The sequence below is a fragment of the Schistocerca cancellata genome, chromosome 9 (assembly GCF_023864275.1).
Source record: "Schistocerca cancellata isolate TAMUIC-IGC-003103 chromosome 9, iqSchCanc2.1, whole genome shotgun sequence".
Lineage (NCBI taxonomy): Eukaryota > Metazoa > Arthropoda > Insecta > Orthoptera > Acrididae > Schistocerca > Schistocerca cancellata.
Window position 1 is genome coordinate 100,036,294 of NC_064634.1, and position 27,843 is coordinate 100,064,136.

Consider the following 27,843-nt stretch of genomic DNA (forward strand, 5'->3'; position numbering starts at 1 on the left):
GGAAGAAACAATTGCAGATTTACTGAACCATTTCCCCCATGTTTCATCAATAATTTTATCTGTCATGGTAAATGACAAATTAGGCTACCATAAAGTTTTGTGCATGCTCATGTCTAAATCCCTCTTATGACTACAAGATCCACAGAAAGCATTTGGATCTCACATTCCTGCTACAACAACCAGAAAGAGGTGAGTGTTTCCTCAATCACATTGTTGCAAGTGATGAGGGAAGGTTTCCTTATTTGAATACAGAGAAAAAATGGCATTCTGTTGGTTCAAATGGCTCTGGCACTATGCGACTTAACTTCTGAGGTCATCAGTCACCTAGAACTTAGAACTAATTAAACCTAACTAACCTAAGGACATCACACACATCCATGCCTGAGGCAGGATTCAAACCTGCGACCGTAGCGGTCGCTCGGTTCCAGACTGTAGCGCCTAGAACCGCACGGCCACTCCGGCCGGCCGGCATTCTATTGAGGGGGGCCATGCCACTTACCCCAAACTCTGCGATGAAACCTCAAGAACTCTCAAAATTGACATCTATATCTACATGTACATCTACAATCCACAAGTCACATTTCAGTGTGGTGTGGAGGATACTTTGTGAACCACTGTGGTACTGTCACTTATTCCCTTTACTGTCCATTCACAATTGGAGTGAGAGAACAGTGACTGTTGGGAAGCATCCTCCTTCAGAATTTTAACAGTATACTTCTCTGTGATGCACAAAACTTCTCTTGGAGTATCTATCCCTGGAATTTCAAGAGCAGTTCTGTGAAGCTCTTGCTCTTACTACAGAGATCCATGATGAAATACGCCACTCTTCTTTGGGTCTTCTCTATGAATCCTACCTGATAATGTGCCCAGATTATCAAGTAAATCATACGAACTGGTCAATGGAGTGTCTCGTACAGCACATTTATGGAGAAATTATCTTCAGATTCTTCCAATGAATCTCAAACCTGCCATCTGCTTTCCCTACATTTTTACGTGGTGGGTCCACTTTAAATTGTTCCAGCCCCTTTCGTGTACATGGGACCCAGGAGGAATGGTCAGTATTTCCGCATATGATAAGAAGTCATCAATCAAAGTAAAAAAAAGTTAGGTAAACATGAGCTCTTAAGTGCATGCCTCATTAGCTACGAGCAATTGTTCATCTTTGCTATTGAACACGTGCTCATAGCTTTTAAGGTATGCATTGTAGAGCCAATTTTTACTACACAAACTTTTTTCTTGTTGTGGTCCATACAACTTCCTATCAAAATATGTTAGAGATCTGTTTCACAGTACTGAAGATGAAGAAGAGCCCATATTCTTAAGATATGCATTTTACAGCATACGTTTAACACACTTTTTTGCTTCAAATGATCATTCCTGTCATAAAGCTGAATATCAACCATTCCTCCTGAGACACCGCGAATTTTGATTTTTACGAGTCCCAGTGATTTATTTCCAATAGCATATCATCATCATCATTTAAAACTGATTATGCCTTTCAGCGTTCAGTCTGGAGCATAGTCCCCTTTATAAAATTCCTCCATGATCCCCTATTCCGTACTAACATTGGTGCCTCTTCTGATGTTAAGCCTATTACTTCAAAATCATTCTTAACCGAATCCAGGTACCTTCTCCTTGGTCTGCCACGACTCCTCCTACCCTCTACTGCTGAACCCATGAGTCTCTTGGGTAACCTTGCTTCTCCCATGCGTGTAACATGACCCCACCATCTAAGCCTGTTCGCCCTGACTGCTACATCTATAGAGTTCATTCCCAGTTTTTCTTTGATTTCCTCATTGTGGACACCCTCCTGCCATTGTTCCCATCTACTAGTACCTGCAATCATCCTAGCTACTTTCATATCCGTTACCTCGGCCTTATTGATAAGGTACCCTGAATCCACCCAGCTTTCGCTCCCATACAACAAAGTTGGTCGAAAGATTGAACGGTGCACAGATAACTTAGTCTTGGTACTGACTTCCTTCTTGCAGAAGAGAGTAGATTGTAGCTGAGCACTCACTGCATTAGCTTTGCTACACCTCGCTTCCAGTTCTTTCACTATGTTGCCATCCTGTGAGAATATGCATCCTAAGTACTTGAAACTGTCCACCTGTTCTAACTTTGTTCCTCCTATTTGACACTCAATCCGTTTATATCTCTTTCCCACTGACATTACTTTCGTTTTGGAGATGCTAATCTTCATACCATAGTCCTTACATTTCTGATCTAGCTCTGAAATATTACTTTGCAAACTATCAATCGAATCTGCCATCACAACTAAGTCATCCGCATATGCGAGACTGCTTATTCTCACCCAGCCAGTCTATTGTTTTCAACATATGATCCGTATACAATATGAACAACAGTGGAGACAGGTTGCAGCCTTGTCTTACCCCTGAAACTACTCTGAACCATGAACTCAATTTACCGTCAACTCTAACTGCCGCCTGACTAACCACGTAAAGACCTTTAATTGCTTGCAAAAGTTTGCCTCCCATTCCATAATGTCATAGAACAGACAATAACTTCCTCCTAGGAACCCGGTCATATGCCTTTTCTAGATCTATAAAGCATAGATACAGTGTTCCACTCATAACACTTCTCCATTATTTGCTGTAAGCTAAAGATCTGGTCCTGACAACCTCTAAGAGGCCTAAACCTACACTGATTTTCATCCAATTTGTCCTCAACTAATACTCGCACTTTCCTTTCAACAATACCTGAGAAGATTTTACCCACAATGCTGATTAAAGAGATACCTCTGTAGTTGTTACAATCTTTTCTGTTTCCATGTTTAAAGATTGGTGTGATTACTGCTTTCATCCAGTCTGGTGGAACCTGTCCCGACTCCCACGCCATTTCAATTATCCTGTGTAGCCATTTAAGACCTGACATTCCACTGTATTTGATGAGTTTCGACTTAATTTCATCCACGCCAGCCGCTTTATTGCACTGCAAACTATTGACCATTTCCTCCACTTCCTCAAATGTGATCCTATTTCCATCATCATTCCTATCCCATTGTACATCGAAATCTGAAACATTACTGATCATATTTTCGCCTACATTGAACAACTCTTCAACATATTGCCTCCATCTGCCCAAGGCATCAACAGGATTCACCAGCAGTTTTCCTGACCTGTCCAAAATACTTGTCATTTCCTTCTTACCTCCCTTTCGAAGACTGCTAATTACACTCCAGAATGGTTTTCCAGCAGCTTGACCCATAGTCTCTAACCTGTTTCCAAAGTCTTCCCAAGATTTCTTCTTGGATGCTGCAATTATCTGTTTGGCTTCGTTTTTTTCTTCAACATAAATTTCTCTGTCTACCTGAGCTCTAGTATGTAGCCATTTTTGATACGCCTGCTTTTTCCTTTTACAGGCTGCCTTGACTGTGTCATTCCACCAAGCTGTTTGCTTCATCCTACCTTTACACACTACTGTTCCAAGACATTCTTTAGCCACTTCTAGTACTGCGTCCCTGTACCTTGTCCATTCCTTTTCCAATGACTGTAATTGACTACATTCAACTAACTGGTACCTTTGTGAGATCATTGTTATGTACCTGTGCCTGATTTCCTTATCCTGAAGTTTCTCCACTCTTATCCTCCTACATATGGACCTGACCTCCTGCACTTTCGGCCTCACAATACCAATTTCGCTGCAGATTAAATAATGATCAGTTTCATCAAAGAATCCCCTGAATACATGTGTGTCCCTCACAGCCTTCCTGAATTCCTGATCTGTTATTATATAGTCAATGACAGATCTGGTTCCCCTGCCTTCCCAAGTATACCGGTGAATGTTCTTATGTTTAAAAAAGGAGTTTGTGACTACTAAGCCCATACTGGCACAGAAATCCAAGAGTTGTTTCCCGTTCCTGTTGGCCTCCATATCCTCTCCAAATTTACCCATAACCTTTTCATACCCTCCTGTTCGATTTCCGATCCTGGCATTAAAATCACCCATGAGCAGAACACTGTCCTTGTCCTTTACTCTAACAACGACATCACTGAGTGCATCATAAAAACTATCCATCTTATCTTGATCTGTCCCTTCACAATGCGAATATACTGACACAATCCTAATTTTCTTGCTAGACACTGTCAAATCTATCCACATCAGTCATTCGTTTACATACCTTATTGCAACTACGCTGGGTTCCATTTCTTTCCTAGTGTAAAGCCCTACACCCCACTGTGCTATTCCTGCTTTGACTCCTGACAGGTAGACCTTGTATTCTCCCACTTCCTCTTCTTTCTCACCCCTTATCTGAATGTCACTAACAGCTAAAACATCCAGCCCCATCTTACTTGCAGCCTCTGCCAGCTCTACCTTCTTCCCAGAGTAGCCCCCATTGATATTAATAGCTCCCCATCTCATTACCATTTGTTTGCCAAGTCGTATCTTAGGAGTCCCTGGTTTGTCAGTTAGAGGTGGGACTCCGTCACCTCCAAAGGTCCGAGGCATTTTGCTTTGATTGTTGCCAGCATCATATTTAAAGTACCAGGGAAGCAGGTTGCTAGCCTTACTTGCCCCGAGTCCCATTGAGTTTTACCCCTAACGGTTGAGGGACTAACCGGTGGATTTGGTAGTCTTTGCCGTATGAGCACAAAGGTGACCACAACTCAGAATATGTCCGAGATGCCCAGCCTTATTCCAAAGTAACTGGTATCCCGACTGTCGGGACCACTTACTTGGCCACTCATACGTTGCCCGTGGCTCATGAACTAGGACATGACTACAGGAACCCACACCATGAACCAATAGTGTAATGAACAGTAAAAGATTTTTCTTCCTGTTTATACAGAATCCTTCCTGAAAATGGGGATGACCTCCACTCTTCCCTAAGCACTTGATAATTTTATTGCTTCAGTAACAGAAGGGCTGCTGCAAGAGGGGGAGCAAAGTTATTTCACATAATCTGTATAGAATCTCAGCAGGTCCAGATCCCTTTCCTCTGTTGACTGATTTTAGCTGATTGGGTCCCTGTGATCACCTCTTCTCCGACACAAGAAAATGATTATTGTCACAGCATCCTGCAAACAATGTGGAGCTTCAAGATTCCATCAAATCACAGTTAATATCAATGGTGGAATTATTCTGCAAAGAAAGTATTAAAGAAGATAATTCATGCTGCAGTAAGTGCTTTAATGTGGCAGAAAACTATGTTATGAAGCAACTTAAGGTTGCAACTTAAATACCTACATAGTAGCCCATAAATCTGCATTAATCTATGAGCTACACTTGTTGAATGAGGCAACACCCTTGCAGACCAGTTTCTACATCTACATACATACTCCGCAAACCGCACTACTAATTTCCGTTAATGTTCCACTTGCAAATGGGATGAGGGAAAAACGACTAGCTATATGCCTCCATAAGAGCCCTAAATTCTATTGTCTTGTCTTCCCGGTCCTTATGAAAGATTTATAAGTATGTGGGTAGAAACATTCTGCAGTTGGTTGCCATACTGATTGAACCAACTCTTAAAAGAACTAGCACCATGTACATGAACTGCTTCAACCTTGAACTGTGCCAAAAAACTGAAGTCAACCATTCACTTTCTCTACTACCAATGTCACACATTCATTCCATTTCATTTTACTTTGCAATGTTACACTAGGTATTTAATCGATATGACTGTGTCAAGCAGCTCAACAATAATACCATATCTGAACATTACAAAATTATTTCTCTACTCATCTACATTAATTTACATTTTTCTACATTTGGGGCATGATGTCCTTCATTGCCCCAAATTATGTCTACATCATGCTGTATGCTCCTGCAGCCACTCAACAATAACACTTTCCCGTACGATATAGCACAGTCGGAAAACAGATGCAGATCGCTGCTCACCCTCTGCATCAGATCATTTATGTATATAGAGAACAAGAGCTGTCCTGTCACACTTCCCTGGGGCAGTCCTGATGGTATCCTTGTCTTCGATGAACATGCAACGTCCAGTGTATCATACCGGGTTCTATTGCAAAAAGTTTTTCAGTCAGTCATATATCTCAGAACCTAAACCGTATGCTCAGACCTTTGTCAACAGTCTGCAGTGTGGCACAGTGCCAAATGCTTTCCAGAAATCTAGGACTATGGAACCTGCCTGTTGCTCTATATCCATGGTTTGTAGGATATCATGTGAGAAAAAGGCAAGCTGAGTTTTGCATGAGCAATGCTTTCCAAATTTGTTCTTAGTTGTGTACAGATGCTTTTCTGGCTCCAAGGAATTCATTCTATGTGAACTTTGAATAAGCATTTTACAGCAAACCAACATCACGTTATTGGTCCATAATTTTGTGGGTCCATTCTTTTTAACTTTCTTATATACGGGAGTCAAATCCGCTTTTTACCAGCTGCTTGAGACTTGACGCATCAGGTGTGAGCTTTGTTACAGATGCATGCTAAATAAGGGACCAATGACAGAGTGTTGCCTGTAAATTGTGAATTTGGATTTTAATCATACCTGGTGACTCCTTTATTTTTAACTCTTTCAGCTGCTTCTGAATGCCAGGGATGCCTATATTGAGTAGACAAAAGCCATGGGACAGCAATATCTGCTTATATAGGTGGCGATAGTATTGCGTACACAAGCTACAGAAGAGTGGTGCATTGGTGGTGCTGCCATTTTTACTTAGGCGATTCAAATGAAATGATTACGGCCACACAACAGGAATTAAAACACTTTGAATGTAGAGCGGTAGTTGGAGCTAGATGCAGGGGACATTTCATTTCAGAAATTGTTAGCGAATTCAATATTCCAAGATCCACAGTGACAAGAGTGTGCTGAAAATACCAAAATTCAGGCATTACCTCTCATCACAGACAACACAGTGACCAATGGCCTTCACTTAACAACCAAGAGCAACAGCCATAGAGTTGTCAGTGCTAGCAGACAAGCAAAACCATGTGAAATAACCACAGAAATCAATGTGGGATGTACGACAAACATAACCAACAAGAAAGTGCAGTGAAATACAGCGTTAATGGACTATGGCAGCAGACGACCGATTTGAGTGCCTTCGCTAACAGCATGACATCACTTGCAGCTTTGCACCTGGGCCCGTGACCATTTCGGTTGAATCCTAGACAACTCGTGAGTCTCAATTTCAGTTAATAAGAGCTGATGGCTGGATTTGTGTGTGATGCAGACCCCACAAAGCCATGGACCCTAGTTGTCAATAAGGCACTGTGATAGCTGGTGGCTCCATGACGGTGTGGGTTTTGTTTACATAGAGTGGACTGGGTCCTATTGTCCAACCGAACCAATAATTGACTGGTAGTAGTTATGTTCAGCTACTTAGAGACCATTTGCAGCCATTCATGGACTTCCTGTTCCCAAACAATGATGTGCCATGTTGCCAGGCCATAGTTGTTTGCGACTGGTTTGAAGTACATTCTGAACAATTCAAGCAAATGATTTGGCCACCCAGTTGCCTAACTTGAATCTTATCCAACACTTAAAAGACATAAATGAGAGGTCAGTTAGTGCACAAAATCCTGCACAGGTAACACTTCAACAATTATGGATGGCTATCGAGGCAGCAAGGCTCAATATACACTCCTGCAAATGGAAAAAAGAACACATTGACACTGGTGTGTCAGACCCACCATACTTGCTCCGGACACTGCGAGAGGGCTGTACAAGCAATGATCACACGCACGGCACAGCGGACACACCAGGAACCGCGGTGTTGGCCGTCGAATGGCGCTAGCTGCGCAGCATTTGTGCACCGCTGCCGTCAGTGACAGCCAGTTTGCCGTGGCATACGGAGCTCCATCGCAGTCTTTAACACTGGTAGCATGCCGCGACAGCATGGACGTGAACCGTATGTGCAGTTGACGGACTTTGAGCGAGGGCGTATAGTGGGCATGCGGGTGGCCAGGTGGACGTACCGCCGAATTGCTCAACACGTGGGGCGTGAGGTCTCCACAGTACATCGATGTTGTCGCCAGTGGTCGGCGGAAGGTGCACGTGCCCGTCAACCTGGGACCGGACCGCAGCGACGCACGGATGCACGCCAAGACCGTAGGATCCTACGCAGTGCCGTAGGGGACCGCACCGCCACTTCCCAGCAAATTAGGGACACTGTTGCTCCTGGGGTATCGGCGAGGACCATTCGCAACCGTCTGCATGAAGCTGGGCTACGGTCCCGCACACCGTTAGGCCGTCTTCCGCTCATGCCCCAACATCGTGCAGCCCGCCTCCAGTGGTGTCGCGACAGGCGTGAATGGAGGGACGAATGGAGACGTGTCGTCTTCAGCGATGAGAGTCGCTTCTGCCTTGGTGCCAATGATGGTCGTATGCGTGTTTGGCGCCGTGCAGGTGAGTGCCACAATCAGGACTGCATACGACCGAGGCACACAAGGCCAACACCCGGCATCATGGTGTGGGGAGCAATCTCCTACACTGGCCGTACACCACTGGTGATCGTCGAGGGGACACTGAATAGTGCACGGTACATCCAAACCGTCATCGAACCCATCGTTCTACCATTCCTAGACCGGCAAGGGAACTTGCTGTTCCAACAGGACAATGCACGTCCGCATGTATCCCGTGCCACCCAACGTGCTCTAGAAGGTGAAGTCAACTACCCTGGCCAGCAAGATCTCCGGATCTGTCCCCCATTGAGCATGTTTGGGACTGGACGAAGCGTCGTCTCACGCGGTCTGCACGTCCAGCACGAACGCTGGTCCAACTGAGGCGCCAGGTGGAAATGGCATGGCAAGCCGTTCCACAGGACTACATCCAGCATCTCTACGATCGTCTCCATGGGAGAATAGCAGCCTAAATTGCTGCGAAAGGTGGATATACACTGTAATAGTGCCGACATTGTGCATGCTCTGTTGCCTGTGTCTATGTGCCTGTGGTTCTGTCAGTGTGATCATGTGATGTATCTGACCCCAGGAATGTGCAATAAAGTTTCCCCTTCCTGGGACAATGAATTCACGGTGTTCTTATTTCAATTTCCAGGAGTGTATCTGCAGGGGACTTCCAATGGCTTTTTGAGTCCACGGCATGTCAAGTTACTACACTATGCCAGGCAAACAACACTATACTAGGAAGTATCACATGACTTTTGTCACTTCAGCATATTTCATGACCTCGATATTGGAGTCTGTGTAATGGTCAAACAATGGTATGACTGTATGATCCTCCTACATGAATAATTTTTTAAACAGGAAATTTTGAAACATCAACTTTCATTTGCTGTCTTTTATTGCCACACCAGAATGTCAAGATTTCTACCAAGTCACTCTTTGGAGGGGATTTATATTTTTTATACAGACATGCAAATTTTTGCGAACTTTTGCCTGTCAACATTTCTGTTGTCACTCACCAATCTTTCAAAGTGCCGCCACACAGTTATGCGTGTCCTCTACATGCGGTGCCGTCTGCCAGCCATGCAACAGTTGACTGTTACTGTGTACACATGTCTTACTTTGTCTACTTGCTCTGTGACTTACATGTATTGTGTCATCGATGAAATATGTGTGTTCAACTTGACGTTATAACAACTGGCAACAAGGATGGGATTTTTCTTTTCATCATTGACCCACAGGTTTCCATGGCTACTTTAGAGCAACTATTGCAAGGTCTCATTGAACAGCAAACGCTTCTCACATCGGCGATTCGCGATTTCATCGCGGCATCCAATGCGGGGCTTCTCTCGTCGTTGTCTATACCTCCTTTTCCTCCTTACGATGAGATGGTGGAAGACTGGTCTGATTATGAAAAAGTCTTCGACAGCACTTCTTGGCATTTCACATCACGGCCGAACAAACATGTAAGTCTCTGTTCCTTTCATGGATTTCACCTCCAATGTATCGGTTGTTGTTGTAATTGGCTCCTTTGAAAGATCCTGCGTCTTTGTCCTTTGCTGAAATGTGCTCACTTCTGTCCGTATATTTTCAAAAGCATACGCATGTGGTAGCCTCTCGTGTTGCCTTCTATCGTTGTCAAAAACAACCGCATCAATCCTATCACACTTGGGCTGCTGAACTTCACAGCCTCAGTAGAAAGTGTCAATTTGTTACTGAAGTTCACAAAGAATCCTACGCTGATTCCATGGTGCAGGATGCTATTACCCGGTCGGCGCCCGACAAAGAGGTTTGGCAACGTGCCCTTCAGTTGGCAAATCCGACTCTAGATGAAGTCCTATCCATTGCGCAGTCTTTTGAAATTTCTCGCACCACTGGAGCGCAAATAGAGGCTTGGGGTGACGTCGGGGACATACAACCTCTGTGTGCTGTTGACGATGCGTGTGGCGTGTCCCTGCCGGCCGACGTGGCCGCAGTATGGTCCCAAGCGCAGCCTCGGCTAACCGTAAACACACCTCTAAGGAACTGCAGCAAAATTCCCGTCGACTTCCTTCATGTCAGCGGTGTTTTACGAAACATTCACGCGAGGATTGTCCCCAACATTGGGCTGTGTGTCACAATTGCAAAAAGAAGGGTCATGTGTTATCTGTTTGCAAATCTGACCGCATACCTGATGTTCATGACCGTGACGCTGATTCTGCTTATGTGTTGTCTGTCAATGGTACCTCTTCGCTTTCAGGGAAGTTATTCCTCACTGTCCAAATACTTGGTCGCGATGTTCGCATGCAGGTGGATACTGGTTCTGCTGCTACTACCAATTCTCAGATGTATCTTCAGTTAGGTTCTCCAACCCTATCACCTGTCACTGGGCAATTACGGACGTACAATAAACAGAAGATTTCTCTCTTGGGACAATTTGATGCCGAGGTATCTTACAAATCCGTCGTTCGCACTGTTCCCATATTTGTGGTCGACCATAGTAACGGGGAGAATCTTTTCGGTTTCGATGCCTTTCGCATTTTTGGGTTCTCCATAGATATGATTGTCTATATCATCTCTGATGCCCTTCCTCGCCCTACATCTGTTAAGGAACTGCAGGCCTTCTTGGGAAAAATAGCATACTATTACAAGTTTTTACTGTCTACTGCTTCGATGGCTCAGCCATTGCATCGCCTGTTGCATAAAGACTTGCCCTTTCACTGGTCTGCGTCATGCGATGCAGCTTTCCAGAAATTGAAGACTATGCTGAAACAGGCCCCGAGCCTGGCTACTTATCAACCTGGCCAACATCTTGTTCTTGCCACAGACGCCTCTCAATACGGGGTTGGTGCAGTCCTTGCGCACTGTTTTTCTGACGGTTCTGAACAACCCAATGCTTATGCCTCCAAAACACTCACAGATGCCCAACAAAAGTATTCTCAAATTGAAAAGGAAGCCTTGGCCATTATTTCTGCTCTTCATAAGTTTGGTGTTTTTCTCTATGGATCAAAATTTCATCTTGTTACAGACCACAAACCACTTGTTTCCTTGTTTCATCTATCAACGCACTTCCCGACAAGGCTGCACACCGCCTCCAGCGTTGGGCTCTTTACTTGTCTCGTTTCATTTATGAGATTCATTTCCGGTCGACGGCTCAACATGTGAATGCTGATGCACTGTCTCACCTTCCCATGGGTCCTGATCTGGCATTTGATAGGGACGAACTTTTGCGTTTCCACCTGGATGTTGCCGAGCAGCGGGTTGTGGGCGCGTTCCCCATCACCGGGGACCGGCTGGCGGCTGCTACGGGTTCTGACCATACCCTCTCCCAGGTTTTACGCTGTATTCAGAAGGGTTGGCCAGAGCGTCCGTCTGCTAAGACTTCTGATCTGTTGCGGAACTACTACGCTTTGCGCTACCGCCTCACGGCTAGGGATGGTGTTATCCTCCTTTTCACCGACAATGCTTCGCCGTGTTTTGTGGTACCTGCATCTTTGCGTGCTTTGGTCTTGTGCCTCCTTCACCAAGGGCACTGGGGTGTCTCTCGCACAAAATCTCTGGCGCGTTGTCATGTGTACTGGCCTGGCATTGACTCTGAAATCGCACACACGGTCGCTGCCTGCGGCCCTTGTGCATCACAGGCCGCCACCCCGAAGTCATCTTTGTCACCGTGGACTTTCGGAATCAGTGGCTCCTTCTTCAGGCAAAAGGATTGAAGGGGAAGAAAGAAGGGAGAAGGAAAAACACTGGAGAGGGCTAGGAAAAGGACTAGATTTTGGGAAAGACGCCCAGAAACACGGGTCGGGGGACACTTACCATATGGGAGGGGGGATTATTTTGCTGCTGTTGACAATGGGTACAGTATTACAACTATTCTGAGTAGCCTACATGTTTCACACTCCAGATGAGACTTTTGGATTTGGCATCACTAATACTGAACAATTGTATTCCTTAAACTTTATCCATTCCCTTTACCTTATCCATTGCGTTTTTATCCTATAAAGGAAATAATGTTATGAATAACTAACTTCCTGAATGAGATTTCCACTCTGCAGCGGAGTGTGTGCTGATATGAAACTTCCTGGCAGATTAAAACTGTGTGCCGGACTGAGACTCAAACTTGGGACCTTTGCCTTTCGCGGGCAAATGCTCTACCATCTGAGCTACCAAAGTACAACTCACGACCCCTCCCCACAGCTTCTATTCTGCTAGTACCTTGTCTCCTATCTTTCACACTTCACAGAAGCTCTTCTGCAAAGCTTGCAGAACTAGCACTCCTGGAAGAAAGGATATTGCGGAGACATAACTTAGCCACAGCCCACGAGATGTTTCCAGAATGAGATTTCCACTCTGCAGTGGAGTGTGCTGGACTGAGACTCGAACTCAGGACCTTTGCCTTTCACAGGCAAGTGCTCGAGTCTCAGTCCAGCACACAGTTTTAATCTGCTAGGAAGTTTCATATCAGCACACAGTCCGCTGCAGAGTGGAAATCTCATTCTGGAAACATCCCCCAGACTGTGGCTTAGCTATCTCTCTGCAATATCCTATCTTTCAGGAGTGCTAGTTCTGCAAGGTTTGTCGGAGAGCTTATGTGAAGTTTGGAAGGTAGGAGACCAGGTACTGGTGGAAGTAAAGCTTTGAGGATGGGGAGTCATGCTTGGGTAGCTCAGATGGTAGAGCACTTTCCCGTGAAAGGCAAAGCTCTCAAGTTAGAGTCTCGGTTCAGCACACAGTTTTAACCTGCCAGGAAGTTTAACTATCTTCCTCTTTCAATAAAACTAGCTTTTTCACTTTATAAAATGCTATTTAATGAGAAGTGCTTCATCAGCTTTTGTTCTCATTTATACACAGTGAATTTGTCAGCTCTGTTCAGTTACGCAAAGTCGACCACTTTCTGATATCTGGCCTCTCTTTTGGAAGAACACTCAGTGCAAAAAAATGTCCACTTAAAAAAAAAAATTTCCACTTCATCACTGAATATTTACAAGGTGTTATGAAAACAAATTAAAATAAGAAAATTAAGATTAAGAAGATGCGAAAGCACAATTCCCTAAGTACCCATATCAAATATGTTATGTTAGGAAATAGTGTTACATTTCATTCATACGCTCTAGCTTCTGAAGCATGACATCGAAAAGTAGTACAGGGCTATTACAAATGATTGAAGCGATTTCATAAATTCACTGTAGCTCCATTCATTGACATATGGTCACGACACACTACAGATATGTAGAAAAACTCATAAAGTTTTGTTCGGCTGAAGCCGCACCTCAGGTTTCTGCCGCCAGAGCACTCGAGAGTGCAGTGAGACAAAATGGCGACAGGAGCCAAGAAAGCGTATGTTGTGCTTGAAATGCACTCACATCAGTCAGTCATAACAGTGCAACGACACTTCAGGACGAAGTTCAACAAAGATCCACCAACTGCTAACTCCATTTGGCGATGGTATGGGCAGTTTAAAGCTTCTGGATGCCTCTGTAAGGGGAAATCAACGGGTCGGCCTGCAGTAAGCTAAGAAATGGTTGAACGCGTGTGGGCAAGTTTCACGCGTAGCCCGCGGAAGTCAACGAATAAAGCAAGCAGGGAGCTAAACGTACCACAGCCGACGGTTTGGAAAATCTTATGGAAAAGGCTAAAGCAGAAGCCTTACCGTTTACAATTGCTACAAGCCCTGACACCCGATGACAAAGTCAAACGCTTTGAATTTTCGGCGCAGCTGCAACAGCTCATGGAAGAGGATGCGTTCAGTGCGAAACTTGTTTTCAGTGATGAAGCAACATTTTTTCTTAATGGTGAAGTGAACAGACACAATGTGCGAATCTGTGCGGTAGAGAATCCTCACACATTCGTGCAGCAAATCCGCAATTCACCAAAAGTTAACGTGTTTTGTGCAATCTCACGGTTTAAAGTTTACGGCCCCTTTTTCTTATGGGAAAAAAACGTTACAGGACACGTGTATCTGGACATGCTGGAAAATTGGCTCATGCCACAACTGGAGACAGACAGCGCCGACTTCATCTTTCAACAGGATGGTGCTCCACCGCACTTCCATCATGATGTTCGGCATTACTTAAATAGGAGATTGGAAAACCGATGGATCGGTCATGGTGGAGATCATGATCAGCAATTCATGTCATGGCCTCCACGCTCTCCCGACTTAACCCCATGCGATTTCTTTCTGTGGGGTTATGTGAAAGATTCAGTGTTTAAACCTCCTCTACCAAGAAACGTGCCAGAACTGCGAGCTCGCATCAACGATGCTTTCGAACTCATTGATGAAGACATGCTGTGCCGAGTGTGGGAGGAACTTGATTATTGGCCTGATGTCTGCTGAATCACTAAAGGGGCACATATCGAACATTTGTGAATGCCTAAAAAAACTTTTTGAGTTTTTGTATGTGTGTGCAAAGCATTGTGAAAATATCTCAAATAATAAAGTTATTGTAGAGCTGTGAAATCGCTTCAATCATTTGTAATAACCCTGTAGTACGAAATTTTTATAGAAATTTGGAATTGTCATATCCTTCCATAATTTGTGTGACGTCCCCATTTCTTCTCCTTCATTGTTCTAACAAACAATGTTGTCATCACTAATTCTGTAACTATTCCTGCCAGTGTCAAAACTTATTCTCTTGGTTAATTTCACTAACCCTACCACAATCACCAGTTTAGTTATCCCATGTCTATTCTCTGGTTAGGCATTATTACGTATTCATACAATGCGTTTTCTGCACTAGTCCAAGAATAGAACTTTAGCAGCTGCTAGCCGGTGATTGGACAAGTCGCCCTTACTAGTGTAGCGATCAGGGCAAAAATTTTCTGTCAAAACTTCATTTTAATGAATACGCCAAGAAGGTAATACGTAATCTTTCTTATCTGTTTTCCATTTAGTCATTTATTTCCACTCTGGTAGTCTGAATTTATGGATTTGCTAGTAATTATAACAATGCTGATCATTCGCAAGCCCAGACAACCACATAAACAGCGATTGGCAGTCACCCGTTCTGCTTTATTGCGCTCGGCTCATATAGCCCCGTCCCCTTTTGTCTGCAGGAAAGTTTGTTTCTAGATGTGACGGGGACTCCTCTGACACAGACATCACATACACTATGCACACATTCAAAAATCAACTTACTCATTCAGAAATCAACTTAGAATTTGTTCAAAAACCAACAGGGGTACGTTCCAAAATCATATGAATAATTGATAGATCAAGATACGATGGATGCTAGGTGCTTTGTGAAACAAGGTTTTTTTCCTCAACAATATGAATTCGGCATCCCCTCACCCCTGAAAGTGCCGTCCGGGGCAAATATCCCAGTTTGCCCCCCCCTGGCCCTAGATACAGGCCTGTTGTGCAAGTGTGAATCTGGCAGCTTAGGCGCACCAGTAAAATTTCTGGGTAGCATCTGGCTGCTTGCTGCTATTGCTAATTCACCTAACTGCCACACTTCCATAGCCACATTTGGAAGAAGGTACTACTCATACGCGACACAACTGTGCATTCGCATGAGATCGCTTGCAACTGCTCAAACGAATCTAATGTAAGCAGTTGTGATGTCATGCTCATCGGAGGCAATTTGTTGTTATGAAACATTGCATAGTCTTCCTAAAGCCTCTGAGACATTTAGCTATTGGCAGACGCTTGTATGAGCACCATGTTTTGTTGTTGTATATGGCGAATTTCGTTTGCAACTTAAGTTTTATTTTTGTTGTCCCCCCCACCCCCCCTCGTTCATGTTTTATTGCTACAGTATTATTCTGCAGTAGCAACATACAGTAATACCCTTTGTTAGAGTATTGGTTCTTAGCAGTCAAAGTTACAAAAATTTAACAGAAACTAAAGCAATGAAAATTTCCGAGAATTCTAAAAAATTCCCGGACTTTTTCCTGGTTTTCTCCCAGATGAAAAAATTCTCGGGTTTTTCTCAGATCTCCCAGTAGTCCTGGGTCATTTACACCCTGTCATATTGAAATTGTTGTGGCTGTGTCACACAGTGGATTATTTTTGAGACATGGAGCAGCAACTGTAAAGACAGGATGGTGGCCAGTACTAACCTAGAGGAGGTGCAATTCTTATTATTGCCAATTGTAGTACATTAAAATATTACAGCTCTTAGCTTTCAGAACAACAGGTTTAATATATTTGTTCTTTGGAGAGGAAAGAAGAATTAGTTGAGAAATGTTGAATGGGGAGGTGGCGACAGTTACTCAGAACCCAAGCTACGAGGGGTCCAACTGTTACAAAGAAGAAGGGATGCATTACAATGTGTCAAATACTTAACTCATAAAAAAACAAAACACGAACACTACAACTGAGGACTTTTAACAATGAAGTTTCCATATTTATCTCTTATATGTTTACACTTTGAGAACATAACTGTCATTAAATGATGTGATTCTCAAGCACAATAACTCTTCTTCTACTAAGTATTTTCTTCCTTTTTCTCCTGAGGTCTATAATCTCTCAAACAATAAGTCCATTAAAGCTACAGGACTATAACAAAATCAACAAATGTTGCATGAAAGAAAACAACATAAACAACAAACCTGAGTACGGAATGTAAGAAGTGCCATGTACTGATTTGGAGAGCCATCTCGAACAATTCTAAGATGCTGAATGTCTGCATGACATGCTGCAGTGAAGGCAAGGAGATCATGGCAGGTCATGGTTGCCGGTACTGCAAGAATGCATATGGTCTGGCTGCGCTGGGATGCTCGTTCCATTGATGTGAGTTCACTAATAAGCAAAGTAAAAGATACCAACAACTTTAACATAGAAGGCAAAAGTGCATTATTTTTTCTTCATAAGCTTATCTTATATCTGTATGGTTCTGTTTTTATACCAAAGAAAATTTCAACTGTGCGTGGTCAGCTCATAACCCAGTTCAGTGGATTTCACTAAGAATTAACATAATTTATGAGTTACAAACCAGTTTCTTCCTGCACAAACAACCTGTAGAAAGAATGAAAATATGAGTGACAGCGAAGGAAATGGTTAAACACTGGACATTTTATTACAAGGGAAAGTTTCTGAGCTGGAATATAAATATGGTAACAGACAGTTCTTAGTGGAATATAAATAATGGATAGAATAAGGGTAAAAACACAACGTGTAGCCGAGGCACTGAGACGTAGACAGGCACATAAACAAGACTGAGAATACCGAATGAAATTTTCACTCTGCAGCAGAGTGCACTGATATGAAACTTCCTGCCAAATTGAAACTGTGTGCCAGACCGATACTTGAATTCGGAACCTTTGCCTTTTGTGGACAAGGGCTCTACCAACTGAATCTCCCATGCAAGACTCACAACCCATCCTCACAGCTTTACTTCCGCCAGTTTGGCAGTTTGCAGGGTAGGAGATGAGGTACTGGTGGAAGTAAAGCTGTGAGGACAGATCGTGAATAGTGGTTGGGTAGCTCACCCAGTAGAGCACTTGCCCGCAAAAGGCAAAGGTCCTGAGTTCGGGTCTCAGTCCGACCTATGTTTCAATCTGCCACGAAGTTTCAATACTGAGATGTTGTTAGGTATTCGACCTATCTGTCTTCAGGGCAAAGAGAGTACATTCACACTTGCATGGCTAAACTGTCCCTGTCAACTATGCTGTCCCACCACTGCTCAACTGGGGTGGTGAGCTGCTGGGTTAGGCTGAGTGGATGAAGGAAGAAAGGAGGCAAGGAGCAGTAGAAAAACTCAGGGAAGTGTGGCAGATGGCTGGGAGGGAGAAGCAGCAGGCACAGGAGACAGGAATGTGACACTAATGAGCTCTCTGTGACCACATGCAGGTAAAGTTGCCCTTAGTGCGTAATAATGTAGAGGTGTGGATTGGGAGGGGGAGGTAGAACAGAGGACAAAGGAGACTAAGGAGAGGAGAGCAAGAGGGAAGTTAAGAGTCATTGCGTAGGGGTGGAGGTGGGTGTGGGGCAGGAGACAGGCAGGGATTGATGATGATGATGATGATGATGATGATGTTGTTTGGTTTGTGGGGTGCTCAACACTGCGGTCATCAGTGCCCGTACAAATTCCCAATTTGCACAAAGTCCAATCTAGCCACTTTCACGAATAATGATGGATTGATGAGGACAATACCCAGTCCCCAAGCAAAGAAAATCCCTGACCCGGCTGGGAATCGAACCCAGGATCTATGATCCAGAGGTAGCAACACTAGCCACTATATAACGAGCTGCGGACAGCAGGGATTGAGGCCAAGAGGATTATGGGGTCGCGTGGCATGCTGCAAGGACAACTCAGACCCACATAATTCATGAAGCTGGTACTGGGGGAAGGGGGGCGGGTGGAGGGCAAGGTGGGGGGGGGGTCAGGGATTCAGATTGCATGGGTTGTGACGCAGCTATCATTAAATAGAACTTTTTGTGCTCATAATTATGTTCCACACTACTGGGTGGTGAAACCCGCATGTGAATACAGTTAAATGACAGGCACAGATGATTGGTAGTTCTTCAAGGGACACAATGAGATGTGTTCATATCTGCAACAGCAAACAAGCAAAGCACAAGGATAACCAGATCTCTTCAACAAACAGTATGACCACACACCTTAAGTGGTCAAACAACTCAATGCAACACCATTGTTTATGATCAGCAAATACATACTGACAAAACAGTTGCATCTAACATGTCTGACATTGCTGTACATTAGCCAGATAAAAGATTATGCATCTTAACCGATGTCTGGTCCTGCAGGACAGGAACATTAATGATATGGTGGCTCAGAAGAAACCGAAATATAAAGATCTGAGCTGCATGTAAGCTGAAAGTGGAATGTTTACACTGACGTCACCCGATCAAAGCTGGTTCCCTGGGAGCAATATCACAGCACCTGAAGAGCAATGCGTCTAGAATCCTAGAACATAGTAAAGTCAGTGAAATACAAAACATACGAGGGCTAGAGTTGAGCAGGTGTAAGTTGATCCATGACAGATGCAATGGGCTGTGTTTAGCAGCTTTAATAATGTAACATGAATTTGTGAATGTCGCTATGGCAATGCCTCAGTGTTGCCACAACTCTGTAGATGACTACTGTTTTCGCCTGCAGCCATAAGCGCTTTGCAGTTAACAGCTATGAACTGTCAGGGATCCTTATACACCGTCTTGACTACAGTCTGTACAAGGTTGGCAGGACGATTTAGGTTGGTTCATATCAAACCTACCACCCACCAGCAATACCTCCACTTTGACAGCCACTACCCATTCCATACCAAGAACCCATATAACCTAGCCAGCAATGGCCATTGCATTGTAAGTGAGGAACAATCCCTATTAAAATACACCAAGGGTCTCATTGGGGTTTTCACAGTTCTAAATTACCCTCCCAGCCTCGTATAGAAACAGGTTTACTATGCCTTATCTTTCCACTCCCCCACCTTCTCCCAGAGCGTGACCATCCGGCCACAAAGGAGCATTCCACCCATGACTCTGCACCACCCAAGTCATGAGCGCTGAACCACATTCTCCACCAGGGTTTCAGCTATCTCTTGCTGTGCCCCGAACTGAGGAATATCCAACCCACTATCCTTCCCACCGCTCCGACAGTGGTATTCTACTACCCAATGAACCTATGCGATATTCTTGCCCATCCCTACTCCAACCCCTTGCCTCATGGTTCATATATCTTCAATTAGACCTAGATGTAAGACTCATCCCATACATCCTCCCACCAACACCTACTCCAGTCCGGTCACAGGCATCACCTATGCCATTAAAGGCAGGGCTACCTGTGAAAGTAGGCACGTGATCTACAAACTACGGTGGAATCACTGGGTTGCTTCCTACGTGTGCATGATAACTAACAAGCTGTCTGTCTGCATGACTGACCGCTGACAAATTGTGGCCAAGAGACTGCTGGACAACCCAGCTGCTGAACATGCTGCCCAATACAATATGCTTCGTTTCAATGACTGCTTTATGGCCTGCATCATCTGGATCCTTCCTACTAAGACCAGCTTTTCTCAACTGCGCAGGTGGAAACTCTTCTTGCAATACGTCCTAAGTTCCTGTAAACCCCCTGGCCTCAATCTTCGCCAGTACCTGTCTTCGACCTACCTATCTCCTTCCCTTTTCCTACGCCATCACTACACAACCTTCTGCTCCACCCAACAGTTTTTTCCCCTCTTCTCTATTTTTCTGCTCCTCCCAAACACGAGACTACACCTAGAAGCGCTACACTATCACTGCACACTCCCACAAGCACCACTACACCTTCCCCCAGCCCTGCCTGGCTATCTCCCCCCTCCCCACTCAACGCCTCATCCTTAACCCCCACAACCTACATAAGATTGCAGCTTCTGTCATGTGTAGTTGCCGTCTGCAGTCCAGCCACAGTGGCCAGAAATGTGGTCATGTATGTATAATTTGTGAGAATATGTGTGTGTATTTTCTATTTTGGAAGATGGCCTTTTGGCCAAAAGCTTAAAATGTACTGCAGTCTTTTTGTTGTTCCTATCTGCGTCTCAATGTCTATCCTTTACAAATACTGTTAATAATAATAATAATAATAATAATAATAATAATAATAATAATAATAATAATAATAATACAAGCATTTCTTTCCGGGTTAATATTTTCTTTCCTACTCTTATGATTTCACATTGCTGTGAACATAAAAATATCCACAGAGTTGCTTAAAATTCAAGTAGTTTCACCATAACATTAAACTAATATTGTAAATGGTGCAACTTTGAGCCACTAGAAAAGGTGTTCTTTGGTAGGGGAGACATTTATTTTCTTTAATAAAAGTTTCTAATTGATGCTGAAGGGATACAGAAGATGAGCACCAATGTTGTTTCCAGAATGAAATTTTCACTCACATTGGAGTGTGTGGCAATATGAAACTTTCTGGCAGATTAAAACTGTGTGCCAGACTGAGACTCGAACACGGGACCTTTGCCTTTCTTAGGCAAGTGCTCTACTATCTGAGCTATCCGAGCACAACTCATGACCTGTCCTCACAGCTTTAATTCTGCAGTACCTGATCTCCTACCTCCCAAACTTCACAGAAGCTTTCCTGCAGGTCTGCAGGAGAGCTTCTGTGAAGTTTGGAAGGTAGTTTTGGCAGAATTAAAACTGTGAAGATGGGTCACGAGTCACGCCTGGGTAGCTCAAATGGTAGTGCACTTGCCCACGAAAGGCAAAGGTACTGATTTTGAGTCTCATTCCAGCACAGTTTCAATATGCCAGGAAGTTTCCTCATTAATGTTGGTGCTAATTTCCTAAAGTACACATACTAATAAAAAAACAAGTCACGAAATTGACACAAAGTTACTCCACAGTGCAGGATGAGTGTTTCAAATCCTTGTTTTCAGGTTACTTGATGCTAAACAATATATGTCCTAATGCTAACCTATATTGAATGCCAGTTTTTGATAACGAAAGAATAAAACTCCAATATATTTTTTTTATTGTGATTTAGAACTATTATTATAAACCTTACGTTACAAAATTACTGGCCCTAAGTTTCTTTCCACTCAAGAATATAAGAAAGTCCCCTCTCTTTCTGACTTTAGGATTTCATCAAAAACTGCTTTGGCTCTTGATTGTTTTGGACTTATCCGTCACCTGTGTCGCTCCAGAAATTATGCAGTTCAATCTTTCCCTGGCATTTTATTTTTGAAGGAGACCTCCCTGCAATCTAATACCTCAAGATATGCTTTTACAATGTACGATGGTAACAACAATGAAATTGGAAACCTAAAGCGGACCTTGTGACAGCAAACTTGAAAATACCACTCCTTTTTAACTAAATATTCTCTGTCCACCAACTTGTGCACAGTTTTTCATGCCATCTGTTCATCAGTGCAATGCACTGAATATTATACGTTTTACCTGGTGTATTTACAGAGATGTTCTTGTCACTCCTCTCTTGTAATATCCTTTCTCACAAATAATCAGTATAACTGGTGTAGGAAAGAAGCCCTGAGACTTTTTGTATGTCTGCAGCTTCTCTGATAATACTATCTAATCAACAAAATCAATATTTTTTAATAAAGTATAAACTGAAATGAAACAATGGAAACTCCACGTAGGAATATCAACAATACAGACTGCAACTTACCATAAAGAAGAAACATTAAGTTACACACAGGCACAATTAAAAGACACTTACATAAAGCTTTTGGCCACAACCTTCATCAGTAAAAAACACACACACACACACACACACACACACACACACACACACACACACACTATTCATACACACAAGCAAGCACACCTCGTGCACACATAACTGCCAAAGCCAGCAACTCCGAATGGAATAGTGTGTCACTCTTTTACGATGAAGGCTGTGGTCAAAATCTTCATGTAACTGTCTTTTAATTGTGCCTGTCTGCAACTTAACATGTCTTCTTTATGGTAAGTAGCAATCTGTATTTTCCTACATTGTTGATAAACTGAACTGGACATCTTTTGACATTTCTTTGCAAAATTACTGCTGTTGCACTTTAATATTAATTCCTACAGTATCAACTTTATATTCCTTTCTCAGACAAAAACTGCAAGAAATATAACTGAAAACTCACATTAGACCTGATGACCCCCTGGTAAAACCTTCAGTTTTTCATATATCTCACCAAGGGGCTTCAGACTAATGAATAATGTACACACACACACACACACACACACACACACACACACACAAAAACTATACAGCCCTTCTTTTGGATGTTTCAGCACTTCTGGTAGAAAGAATGTAGGCAGTCAGGAGGAATTTTTTTGGAAGAAAGTGTGAGCTACACAAAGTAACATATGTGGCATAAAGTCAACTTGGTTTACAGTATTTGAATATTACATTGAAATAAACATACTAGTTGCATAAAAGAAATTTAATTTCTTAACCACTTTCGGAGACTTAGTGCTCATCTTCAGAAGACTGTAACTATGGCATTATTTGCTAGTGGCAACATAAAGAGGCATACAGCAAAATGACGTGGTCCTAAAAAACACAGGAGCTATAAGTAATACAGTACTGTATTATTTATTGCTCCTGTATTTTTTAGGACCACAGCATTTTGCTGCATGCACATTATTGTTGATTCTCGCAAATAATGCAATAGGTATTATATTCTGAAAAAGGGCACTAAGTATCTGAAACCAGTTAAGTAATTAAATTTATTATATGCAATAGGCTGCTCTGATTATTCCGATGTATACAGCTACACTTGCTGAGGATGGATAAAATACTATATCTGATTACTGTTTGCAATAATGTACTGAAAATAAAAATAAAGAAACTTACTTCTCTTTATATAAGTGTAAAATTCCTTTCGTAACTTCTACAAAAGGATTTCCAGAGACAAATGGAATCTGACTTCTGATCTTATATGCAGACTCTGATTCTGAATCACATGACCGGCGAGATTTGCTGTCTTCTGTAAACAGATGTAAAATGTTACAGTTCACTAATAGTGCATCACTTACCTATTTATAAATAGATTTTTTTTTTTCAAGAAAGTTGGGAAAATTATGTAAAAGTATTCAGAAATCGCTATGTCTTAATATATAAACAAAGAACAGACTGCACAGAGGCAAAATATTTATCATGATAACAGAAAGTACTACATGACACGACATTAATGACTTAAAAAAGTCAGACAACCACTTACCTTTTACAGACACTTTGATGACTGGCAGGCAGATGTAAAACAAGAACTGATTATTGCTGAATATTTATAAGTACTGTCATTATTTTCTACATGTCTATCATATAGTTTTTACTCTATCTTTAACGTAGATAATAGCACGTCATTGTAAACAATATAGGTAAATTGTTTCTTTATGTATCAGAATAAGCTGATGATGTGCAACTTTTGAAGCACAAAAAAAAAAAAAAACAGTTCACTCCTACAGAATATTTTAGGGAATGTTTGTTGGAACACGATTTCTGGCATAAAATTCTGTCATATCAGTTTTAAAAGTGATGTACCTAAAAGGGAGCACAATATCTTCTGATCTAATACAAGCTTGGAATACACATGTTGTGGACAGCCCAGCCACACTTGGTGTGCACAAGAGACTTACAGTATTTTTATATGAAAGATATTGAGTATTTTAGGGTACTGTGAGTGAAGCAGGTAAGACAATAGTGGAAGATGGATTTGAAGAAATTCATTCTAAGAAAAGTAAAAAATAAAATAAATTGCTGAAGTTTAAAAATAGGAACAATGACTTTTCAGTGTCAATGAAGAGAAAGGGTTTAAAGAGACTGAAAGTAATTAAGAAAATCAATTACTACAAGGTCAAATATGAAGCTTAACAACTGCAACTTACTTATCAAGAACCACTACATCAGCAAGCTAGAAAGAATAACCAGTAACAAACATTCTCGTAACTTCATGCTTTTTCAGAAAGCACAAGGGATGAAAGAAGTGAGGAGAGGGATTGAGAAATGGGGCAAAGGCATTGGAAGTTTGGGAAGAAATACTCTGCTTATCAGGAACGACACATACAATATACAAAAGGCTTCTATCTCAAGTTCTTTGGGTGATATTCTTAGCAATTTTCCTGACTTTTTGTCAGCACAAGTGGCTGGCATTGCCAACGGTACACTCTCCACTGCCACTGGTAGACTGCAGTCGAGCACATAGCCAGAGATTATATGTATCTATCATGCCAATGTCTGAGGGCTTTTACCGAGCGAGGTGGCGCAGTGGTTAGCACACTGGACTCGCATTCGGGAGGACGACGGTTCAATCCCGTCTCCGGCCATCCTGATTAAGGTTTTTCGTGATTTCCCTAAATCGCTTCAGGCAAATGCCGGGATGGTTCCTTTGAAAGGGCACGGCCGATTTCCTTCCCATCCTTCCCTCACCCGAGCTTGCGCTCCGTCTCTAATGACCTCGTTGTCGACGGGACGTTACACACTAATCTCCTCCTCCTCTGAGGGCTTTTCCCTAGTCATTACTACTGTGGTTCTCCCCTTGCTACTTGCAATGTTCATTTGTTTAGCATGGAAATCTAGGATCTATTTACCATGAAGCTTATTTCTTATAACTGAAATAAGAAAGTCTCATGGTAAATGGATCCTAGATTCTTGTGCTGCAGTGACTGACTATTGCAAGTAACTAGGGAAAAACTGCAGCAGTAATGACCAGCGAGAAGTCCTCAGACATCTGCGCAGCATGTACATACACTCTCTGGCCTTGATCTCAACTACAGTCAACAACCAGCAACAGAAAGTCTAGCTTTGACAATGCCAACCACTCGAGCTGGTTAAACATTGGGAAAACTATTAAACAAGCTTGAACAATTTTGATACAGAGAAGTTTTGGAAATAACAATTAATAATATGTCCAATGTGACAATCAACAAGTACTTCTTGTAGTCTCCTTTTGCACTACACAATTTTCTTGACTCCCTTTATGACTTTTTTCTTGGTATTTCTGATTTCTTTTCTTAGTTTTGATTGATAAAATGAAACTGTTGGTTCTTAAAATACAAACATTCATCATCTCCCTGTTAGCCTGTAACACAGTTTACCTGTGATTGATTGGTCAAGAGCTTGATGCAAGCTTCACCTCTTTAGTGACACAAACAATAGTATTTTGCATTTCTAATGGTGGGTGGGCATTTAGCTCTTCAACATTGGCTGTAGCTCCCACAGTTCTCTCTCAGACAATGATGGTCAACTGCTGACGTTTGTGTTACATAAATAAAAACAACTGGAAAACTACAAAGATAACACACATTATTATCAACTGCTTATTAATGTGTTGGTCCACTTTTGGAAAGCAATACTGCAATGATTCTGCATTCTGCGTGCCATAGTTTTGAAAAGTTCTTGGACAGTTTGCAGAAGAATGTAGCACCAGGTGTAACAAATTCCTGTAATTACTGGCCAGGGGTCTGTGGGCATGGAGCTGGCACTCGATAAGGTCTCAGGTGTGTCCCATTGGATTAAGAAAAGGCAAATTTGGTGAGCAAAAATCAACACAAGTTTACCATCGTCCTCCTCAAATCACTGTAGGATGATTCTGGCCTTGTGAAACAGATAGTTATCTGGCTGAAAGAAGACATTGACATTTGGGATAACATTAAGCATGAACCAATGCATGTCATCTGCATAATGTTTACATAATCTACAGCTGTCACAGTACCTTTCATTATGACCACAGGTCTCGTGGAAGCCTAGTTGAATATCTTCTTAGCATAACATTGACCCCAGTGGCCTGTGTCAGGGCATGATGCACGTTTCCAGCAGCTGTTCGCATATTCGGACACAACTATTGGGCTGGTATAGTAAGATATATGATTCATCTGACTAGTTACACATTTTCATCATCTATGGTCCAATCTGTGCCCACTACAATTGTACAGGATGATGTCGATGGATCAACATGGGAGCATGCAGGGATTGTCTGCTGTGCAGCCCATGTTTAACACTTTGCGCTGTATGGTGTGCTCTGAGACACTTGTCCCTGCTCCAGAACTCTACTCTGTCATCAGTTCTGTCACAGATTGTGGACACTCAACATCTTGTTACCTATTCGTGGTTTCAGCATCCTTCATTCAGTTTCCATAGTTTCTCACAACAGTAACACATATACAATCAACTGGCTTTGCTGTTTTCGAGATACTCTTTCCCAGGTGCTCGGCAACAACAATCTGCCCTTTGTCAAAGCCACTTACGTCGGTGGATTTTCCCATCTATGACCTGTATTAATGCTAGAATGATTCTCCATTCATGTCTCCCCCACTTACACACTTTCCGTATCATGTCTTGTGACCACAATACCACCAGGTGGTATTCAGCATTGTGTTGGGCAGTTATCACAATGTTTCAGTGCACCAGGGTAAATGAAGAAGGAACTCAAGAAGAATTTGGATAATACTGATTGGGAAGATGTACAGAACACCCCCAAAGCGAATGAAACATATAATGTATTCTTTAACACAGTAATAGGCTACTTGGGAAACTGCTTTCCAAAAACAAAAAAATCAAGCAGTGAAAGCAGATGAAATGCCCCTAAGCCCTATGTTGTAAATAGAATCAAAACACCATGCACAACTAAGAGATATCTCTACTTAGTTTCAAGGCACATCGATGATGCCAGCATTAAATCACTTTGCAAACAGTACTGCAAACTTGTAAGTACAGTAATCTGAGCATCAAGCTGTACATATTTTCATGACACATGTTCATTTCCTCCAGCTACAAGTATTTGGAACATATCAAAGAATGAGGCACGAAAAACGAACCCACTAAATGAAGTAATTTCTTTAAAGATAGGAAATGAAGTGATCAAAGATGTCTCCAAAATTGCAGACACTTTTAATAACTGTTTTGGTCAGTAGCAGATAATTTAGGTAGATAGTTCACAGTTATTAACAAAATCACTAAGAAGGTGTTTGGTAAAATTCGAATTCATTCTGCACCTCCGACAGAAGTTTTCCAGTGTTATCAATTCTCTTACAAATAACCATTCAGGTGGTTAGTGTGGAATCAGTAGTAAATAAGTAACATGCTTAGTTAAATTTAGTAATATATTGAATAATGAATCTTTTCCCAGAGAGAT

The 27,843-nt window shown here is 42.5% G+C and overlaps 1 protein-coding gene across 2 annotated transcripts in view; it reads right to left on the reverse strand.

Moving 5' to 3' along the window:
• The window catches only part of LOC126101631 (BRCA1-associated protein), a 144,327-nt gene that overhangs the window by 74,619 nt on the left and 41,865 nt on the right, over positions 1 to 27,843 (reverse strand). Inside the window, exons 3-4 of one of the 2 annotated variants that reach the window (XM_049912317.1) lie at positions 23,568 to 23,697; positions 16,861 to 17,050 (exon numbers count right to left, since the gene is read on the reverse strand). In XM_049912317.1, coding sequence (XP_049768274.1) covers positions 16,861 to 17,050; positions 23,568 to 23,697 — 320 coding nt within the window. Of the gene's footprint in view, positions 1 to 16,860; positions 17,051 to 23,567; positions 23,701 to 27,843 lie in introns of both variants that reach the window. The other variant, XM_049912316.1, reaches the window with a different exon arrangement.